An 8,248-nucleotide genomic window follows, 5' to 3' on the forward strand; every position below is an offset into this window, starting at 1 on the left:
TGATCAATCAGATCAGATTTCCTTCTCTTTTTCATTCTCCTATTGCAATGGAAGACCCGAAAGCAACATTTTGAACTTCAGCCTTTTTCCCTGGAATGATCAGACATGTTTTTGTTACATTATGAAAAATTAACAATCAGATCCTGGAAACAACATGAGATTCATTAGCAGAATGTTAGCCAGGTTAAATTTTGGAGGTTCTTGGAGGTTTTCCCCTCGAATTTCTGGTTGCAAATCCAAGGAGCTTTCTGTAAACCTCCCTAGAATAACTGGTTGTGACAAACTGACTAGAGGCGAGCCTACCAGCATCAACTAACCACTTAACACAAAAACTTAAATCAGACACCAGCACCAAATGCTGGCAAAAGAAATTGATAAACCACATTTGAATTGATATGTGCTCTACTTACACACACACACACACACACACACAACGAAAAGGAAGAAAGAAAAGAAAGGTATTTGTACTCATTCGAGAATGTAAATAGTAGGAATTACAAATAACAAAAAGGGGAGACAAAGATCCAGGAGGAGCTCTAGAAGAACACAACTCCTCCCCCGGCCTTTCATATCCTGCTTATACTAGTTCTTCCATTAGTAACCACATAAAAACGCCACGGTAGAAGCTTACCGATCAGTAATGAGTTTATGCACCGCCATTGACATAACCTTTTTTGCGACCTTCAAATCCTGGCCGCATTAGTTTCTTCTCTCTCTTTGCAATTTTGCGCTTTTTCTTCTCATCAAGTTTTGCTGATATATTATCAGATCTCTTCTTCTGTTTGTCTTGTTTCAACTTGTGTGTGGTTTCAACCCTTTCCTTCCATTTCTCAGCGTTCTTCTGATGCTTCTTCTGGTCCTTTTTTATGCTTTGTTTCAGCAACTTTGGGTCATCATGAACCTTGACTCCAGCAGCTCTACTGGTTGCTGTTTTCCACAAGAGAGACTTGCCTTTCTCTGGATCTTTCTTCATTTCTTCCAACTGTTTGGCCCTCTCAAGCTCCTTCACCTTTGACAGTCTCCTCTTCTTCTTTCCAACTTCATCATCGTCCCCAAGTTTGACACGACTGAATGTGAGCCCTTTAGAAGCCTCTGCAACCTCGTGTTCAACATTCTTGTTCACTGAATCAGTACCAATAGGTTTCTTTTCATCAGATGCAGTTTCTCTCTTTCGTTTCCTGTCATCAGCCCCTTTCTCAAATCTCTCCTTCCTTTCAATCCTCTTCCTTGCTCTCTCTGAAACTCCACAATTGCGACCAGACTGAAACTGTTCAATTTTACGACGAAGCCGTTGCTGGAGTTCTTCATATGTCACTGACCTGTCATCACCTTCCAGACCTGGCACCACAGGTTTAGTCTCCATTTCACCACTATCACTATCATCCTCGTTCGACATGTCCTTTTCCAAACTTTGCTTTAGCAAATCAAGGGTTGTTGTAGAAGTCTTCTCTGGATCCAACCGATCCCTGCGAGCTTGCTTAATGTTCTTCTTTGTTTCCTTCTTAGCTGAAGCCTTGGCAGGCTTGCTTAGGCCTTGAAACCATGGCTTATCATCCTCGTCATTCGGTAAATAGAACCTCGCTGGGATGAGCTCAACTAGCTTGTCCATGAATTCAGAATGCTGATGAATAATAGACTTCAAATCAATAACCGGATTAGAGACAATCGTCTCCCAGTCCGTTTTATTCTTCATCTTTTTCCCCATATCTGCATAAACAACAAGGTATTTGCAAGCGTCAGATGACATCAAAAGTTTGTACATGATGTTCACCAAAGGAATCAAATAAACCAGCACAACAAATCATATGACATCAACTCAACACATATATAACACATGTTTCTATATTCTCAAGAATCTGAAGTAGTAAGGCAAATGAGCAAACCACAGTCCCTCCTGTATTTCAAAGTTCAAAGGCAAGAGCATAAATGCTGAGAACACAGCAAACTGAATGTGGGTCTTATCTGCACAAGTTAGAACACACCCAGAACAAATAAACACTAAAGTTGATGAACTCCACTTGCAATTTTATGAGGTGAACACTATTATATTATGAACTTGCCAGACAACTTTGATTGAACAAAAGGCAGATGAGAGCATACATGAAAATCCAAATCAAAGTACCAAGTCTGCTAGAGCAAGCAATCCACACAAAAACAAAGTCTTTCTTGTCAGAAAGTAGAGAAAGAAACATTCCCAAAGTGAAGACTTATATACATATATACATACAGAGCTCTACCAATTTTCACAACCCCAAAAACAATGGCAAAACAAGGCTTACCAATTTTCTAGGGTTCGAGGGTTTCTTCAATTTTCTGGGTGGGTGCGAGGGTTTAAGATGAGAGACTGAAAGAGTCGGGAAATTTGAGATGCGAGGGTTATAACATCAACGGCTGTGATTAATACGTTTTTTTTTTAAATTATATATTTTTTACAACACATACGGTACTGTATACTGTATTTGGAGGAAAATCAAATACGGCCTATCATCATTTTTCATTGGTTTCGTGTACTGGTGCTTTCTGTACCAATAGGTTCTTCCTTGTGTTTTGGTAAACATTTATATTCCAGCTTGCGGTGTGTTCAAAATCATCTTTAATCAAGATGAAAAATGTGGAGTTTGATTTTGCCAATTTCGGTTTCTTGTTAAATGTGTCTCCATGGTTCGGTAGGAGATTGTTGCAGATAAACTTTTACTACGAGAAGACCAATTCAGTTTCTTTTGATACCATGTTGTTTTACTCGGTGACTATTTACTTGAAATGAGAGCGGTTTCATACTTGGGTTATGGTGTCTACTACACTACTCTTGCTTACGAAGTTGAAATTTTCTATAAATTGTGGTCTTAGTATAACTTTTTCTATGAATATCTGCGAGCTCTTTTTGGTTGCTGCTGATCCTGCAAAGTTCAATGTGTGCAATGGAACAAGAGCAGAATTATCTTCATTTTCTGTTGCTGTTTATAGGGAAATGAAGGTGCTCGATGGTGCTTCCAGTGTCCCTTGTATCCCCGAAACCACCGTTGTTGGGTATGCTAAGGATCACTGCTGCCAGTAAGGCTGCTATATATGCAAAGGATCAAAGAACCGTAAATCCTATATATAGCACACCTTCAAATCACAAGGTTATACTTATACCCTCTTCTCTGTTCTCTCCAAATTACAAGTTGGCCATGATGCTAGTATAAATATAGTATTAGAGGTATCATACTGTATATAATTAGTATCTGGAATACTGCAACTTTAACATTGAATTCACTATCAAACATTGTAGCATGTAAAAGCTTTGTGAACTTCTATTGATATGTAATGCAAAATTGCAAACTGGGACATGTATTATACTGTATCAGTCACAGGGAGGAGAGGGGAAAATGACAGAAAATTGGTCATACTATCTATGTACACCCAAAGAAAAAAAAAGAGGTTTATCCACACGTTTATCTCCATTCTAAATGATATTGATGGCCTGATCACCAGCGTTATTCTCTTTACTCTATACTCAGTTGATCACTACTATCAACTGGCAACTACAAAAGACAACCTGAACTCCTGAAGAAAAAAATAAGAACATCAAAGTGAGATGATCTTTTCCGAATTTGTCTCTAATTGGGAAGACAACTGTACACTAATGAGCTTCGTGCACACGCACGCGCACAGAGAATAAGATGATGGATAATTCTGTATCCAGGACAATATGGAAGAGATCAGTCACCTTAAATGACAACTCCATTAAGAATGGATCAATGAACTCAGATGTGGTAATGTTTTCATTTGTTGAGTCGACATGCATGATCAGCAATACCAGTAGGTTTTGTCCCAAGAAACTGGTGCTCATCATCACGGGATGTTATTATATCTGCAACTTCTTGGTCTTGGCCAACAAGAGATTGCTCCCTGTAATGGAGAAAGCCTGATGTTAATAAGTGTCTATAAGTTTTATGTGACATACACTAGTTATGAGAATAAATACTCCATTCCCACAGACATCTTAAGAGATGCAGAACATAAATGAATCAATTTCCACATATTTTGAGAACTTACGGTGGAGTTGTTCTCCTTTAAGCTTTCTAGTGACTCAGCAAGCTCCACTTGTTTGGATGCAGTTGCAAGCAGTGCCTACAAGAGGAACTCTTGTAATTAGTACAAAACTTTGTAGAGGAAAATAGAAATCTGATAGAAGAGAACTAAAGTATCCACGGCTAGGAAGAGGGCTGTCTTACTTTCTTTGTCTTCTGTAGGTCATACTCTATAGATTTAATACGGCTCAAAGATTCACAAAGCATGTCTTCTTTTTCTTGAGGAATTTTTGTAGGTTTGTTAGTCAGTTCGGTTACCAAACCTTCTAATTGCTTCAGTCTCTGCCACAGTGGGTCAACTTCTGTTTCTTGGGCAATCTGCTGTTCTTGGGAACTGGAATGTGCAATTGGTGGTGGTTTGCATTGTTTATCTAAGTTGTTCGCTGCATTACATGCAGTAAATATTCTCCCCATCCTCGGGAATACATGATATATGCACGCTAATATCTTGAGTATGAAGCGAATGATTAGGCTCGCTGCATGTGGAATGGATGTATTCAGTGGCCTTCTTTGAGTTAACATGGTTGAATCACCTGCTAAGAAGTTCAGAAGATAAAAAACGTCATGCTCCAAGGACCAATGGTTTATAATAAATCAGAGAAGTGAGACGAAATCAGCAATGAAATATAAAAAATGTAGAATGAAAACCACTATAATGTCATTGTAGAATTAAAAGCTCTTCTTTTCATATTAAAAGGAAATTCAACTGGTAATCAGTACCTAAAATTTGAATTGGCTTGGCAATTTGATGCCAGAGAAATGCTTATGTCTCTACAAATGTACCTTTGATAATATATTACCACTTGTTTCGTTAATGTTGTTGTTGTGTTTTTTTACCCAATAGTATGAATTATATGGTCCTTATTACCACGAAACCGATGCTGTAGACCTATTCAGATCCCCAGGCATGAACAAATCTAGTAAACCACTATGTCCTGAAAATTTACACAACCATGATCTATGACTTACTTGTTGAATTTGAATTAGCACCATCCACTTTTCCAGCAGCACTACCTGGTTCAACTAGGCTGCAAATAGATGCAGAGTCACTTGACCTCTCCTGAGACAAAACAGACTAAATATAAGAGCATGAATAACACAAATAAATTGATGCTGTATCATCTTGGTCCAAAGGAAGTTCCAGAATTAAATAAAGGGACAAAGATTACATAGACAAACATAAAACAAAAATCTATCCTTAGTGTTGATCATCAAGAAAGTCATTATGGTCAGCTAGATGTTATAGATAAATTAGCTGTTAAAGATGCAGTCAGGTATAAGATATCCATGAAAAGAAACTTGAGAAATTACATTCTGAAAATGAGAAATTGGTAGTTCCATGATGCCAGAAGCACTTGACCTCATATCTGATGCAGACTCTGTAGATATTATTTCACTGTCTGTGACCTGCGTAGAGAATCAAAGTAGTGTGAATATATCATACATAAGCAGAAGAGGATAAAGGACAGCATCCAAGATAGACTCCCTTTAGAGGCAAGTCAGTAGTAGTAGTAGTAGTAGTAGTAGTAGTAGTTCAAGTCACCTTAGAGGCAAGTAGCTTGACTCCTAAATCATCACCATCAGAAGAACCATTGATTTTCCTCATGTACATTGCTTCTCCCATATGTACAAGCTGCCAAATAGAAGTGATATGAGTAAAGATGCAATCTTCTGGCAATAAAAGCCTGTAATACATATTAGTTCAAAGTATTGATATCTCAAGTATCAATATTTGTGACAGTAAATATTACTCCACTAGAATCATACTTTCATAATTTCTGGATCATTCCAGGGTCCCTTGCCAGACCTAAGGCACCCGCCTTCATTTGGACATGAGCAATCTCCCCCAAGGAAGTCAGGAAGTTGACTGTTTAAATAGAAAGTTGCTAAAATCAGTTCAGTAACACGAATGAAAAAATCCAACCATCTTTCTATCTATTGCAACTGAACTACATTAACAGTTGGTAGGATGTCCCAACCTTGAGTCTACAACTTCCAACAACTTGTTTCGATATCTGTTGCCCAACACCTACAAAGCAAATGCAAAAGGTGAGTGATTCATAAAACCTTCAAATGTGAAAGAAAATATAACAACTACTCTCATACATGTATCTTTGAGGTAGTTCTTGGATCAAGAAAGCCTTTTGCTGTGTTCCAAAGCAGCTTGAATCCGTTACCAGCATTTACCACAAACATCTGATGCAATGTCTGCGAAGAATGAGCTAGTATCAGGAATAAATTAATAATGTCTCATATAATGTTATCACTTATCAATTGCTTCATAGTTTTGAATCACCTCAGGATAGTTATCTCCATCAATTTTCTGCATGCGCATAACAAGGTCATGTGCGACCTTGCCAAAACTCACCCAATTCTGCAAATAAAAAAAATACATATAATGAGAATGATACACAAAACTACAAAAAAGATCTGATGCGGAACAAAATAACTACATTTGTGAGTTAAAGAATCACCAGCCCCTGGACATCTAAGATAGTTGTTGTAGAATCTATATGCCTTTTGGCTGCAATAGAACATGCTGGGAACTTCTCAGCAAAAGCCTTCTCAAAACCTTGGACATGATATTTTAGGAACCGATCCACTGTGGTGACATTCATTAGCTTGCTAGGTTCAACCTTGCCAAGTCTTTCAATATATACAGGTCGTCCCTCCCTGTCTACACCATGATAACCATGAGGATAAAAACGTTGAACCTCTTCACACTCAGTGTATACAAAATCCTGAGAATTTATCATAAATTGACACCGCCATCAGAATGATAGAGATCAGATTAAATTTCTAATAAAGTAGGCATTAAAAGGTTAAATCTCAATAAAATTAAAACAAGTTACCTTTACAATAGATTCTACTCCAAACTCTTTTCTCCAGTTGAGCATTTCTGCCCACATGTGAAGGGTTTTATCCATGTCAAACTTCCTTGCCTTTAAGAATCTGCATAAAATAAGGTGTATAAATGCATCTGGAAAAGATGACTACATTATTAAGAGAACCAAACACCTTCAACAACAAGAATAAATAAAGAGATAGAAGAACCACAACTTCACATACTCTACTATGATAAAATTCCTATAGTCCTTTTCATATGTGGCTTCAAGAATTTGGATTCAAATAATTCTTTCTTCTTAGTAGACCTTCTAAATATCATAACCGTATCGGTTTTCTAGTTTGGTGCTTTGACTCAAACTGAAGTTAACATCCTCAGAGAAGGTTGAGTGGTAGAGGAGGATTCACCTAATCAACCCAGACTAGTGAAAGCGAGTTATATTGGTGTACGGGACTCTCCAACAGAAGACTGAATCGCTGCCTACATGGAATGACATATAGTCTCATAGATTTGTGCTGAATGCCACTAAAGTTGCCATCTTGAAGGCTTCAACTTTTGTATCAATCTACACCGAGTCTAATGTGGGCCGTGAAAGATATATCGGCATTCAAATTCAAGGTTATACCAACGATACATTGGAATATCAGCAGATATGTCAAACCTTGCATCTAACTAACCAATTCCATTCAAAAAGAACTAAACCATTAACAGATAATACGGGCTAGTAATAGTGTAACAGATCACACGACACACACAGGATGATCCACTTACCTCAGTATTGTATGATAATCATCATAGTATACAGGCAGCATGTTCCTAGCAACCAATGCCTCGCGAAATGTGATGACAGCTTCCTCCTCCTCGGCATCCCTCACATCATGAACAGATATCAATGCATATCGACAATTGGCGACACGTTTGCTGCTGCGCCTCCTAAGAGTATTTGTTAACCTCATGGAAGCATTGGCAGTCCTTTTCTTAAGAGATCTACTGCGAGTCCTCCGCCTCTCGTCCTCGGAGGTTTCAATGTCAAAAGTCCTGGACTTGTCATCATCTTGATATGAAACTACTTCACCTACAATCACCAAACACAGAAAATGAAAACCGAAACCGAATCCGAAAGCTAAGATCTGATATCTACAGAGGCATTGGATCATCATACCTGGCATTGTTGCTAACCGAATCACTCAAACAGTTTAGAGCTCAGATTTCATCTGGATCAAAATAACAACAGCAATCAAACACAAATTCGCAACTAAAATTGTGGCGATCAAATGCTTTTATCTCTTTCAATTCAAGAAAATGACAAAAGAGAAAAGCAAATCAAGAA

At 38.0% G+C, this 8,248-nt stretch overlaps 2 protein-coding genes across 3 annotated transcripts; both read right to left on the reverse strand.

Moving 5' to 3' along the window:
* Nucleotides 1-483: 483 nt before the first annotated feature.
* Nucleotides 484-2,395, reverse strand: LOC101293538. 2 transcript variants are annotated; one of them, XM_004290159.1, is made up of 2 exons: nucleotides 2,280-2,395; nucleotides 484-1,707 (listed from the first exon to the last, which is right to left on the reverse strand). In XM_004290159.1, the coding sequence occupies exon 2, from the start codon at nucleotides 1,703-1,705 to the stop codon at nucleotides 647-649; it is 1,059 nt and encodes a 352-aa protein (XP_004290207.1). In that variant the 5' UTR covers nucleotides 1,706-1,707; nucleotides 2,280-2,395; the 3' UTR covers nucleotides 484-646. The 2 variants fall into 2 exon arrangements, with proteins under 2 accessions (XP_004290207.1, XP_004290206.1); XM_004290158.1 differs by lacking the exon at nucleotides 2,280-2,395 and having other exon boundaries at nucleotides 484-2,224.
* Nucleotides 2,396-3,300: 905 nt separating this feature from the next.
* Nucleotides 3,301-8,146, reverse strand: LOC101294029. Its single transcript, XM_004290160.1, has 14 exons — nucleotides 8,081-8,146; nucleotides 7,690-7,993; nucleotides 6,926-7,025; nucleotides 6,548-6,814; nucleotides 6,370-6,447; nucleotides 6,180-6,281; nucleotides 6,053-6,102; nucleotides 5,841-5,940; nucleotides 5,617-5,706; nucleotides 5,385-5,480; nucleotides 5,043-5,133; nucleotides 4,218-4,606; nucleotides 4,039-4,113; nucleotides 3,301-3,891 (listed from the first exon to the last, which is right to left on the reverse strand). Exons 1-14 carry the CDS (start codon nucleotides 8,085-8,087, stop codon nucleotides 3,835-3,837), a joined length of 1,806 nt encoding a protein of 601 aa, XP_004290208.1. The 5' UTR covers nucleotides 8,088-8,146; the 3' UTR covers nucleotides 3,301-3,834.
* Nucleotides 8,147-8,248: the final 102 nt, after the last annotated feature.

This window comes from Fragaria vesca, linkage group LG2 (assembly GCF_000184155.1).
Source record: "Fragaria vesca subsp. vesca linkage group LG2, FraVesHawaii_1.0, whole genome shotgun sequence".
Classification (NCBI taxonomy): Eukaryota; Viridiplantae; Streptophyta; class Magnoliopsida; order Rosales; family Rosaceae; genus Fragaria; species Fragaria vesca.

Bases quoted from the DNA above. Each gene is read 5' to 3' on its own strand.
- LOC101293538 (XM_004290158.1), bottom strand. From the start codon at position 1,762: ATGTACAAACTTTTGATGTCATCTGACGCTTGCAAATACCTTGTTGTT.
- LOC101294029 (XM_004290160.1), bottom strand. The intron at 5,707-5,840 runs GTATGATTCTAG...TCTATTTGGCAG, and splicing joins ATGATCCAGAAATTATGAAA to CTTGTACATATGGGAGAAGC. The intron at 3,892-4,038 runs GTAAGTTCTCAA...TCTCCATTACAG, and splicing joins TAAAGGAGAACAACTCCACC to GGAGCAATCTCTTGTTGGCC.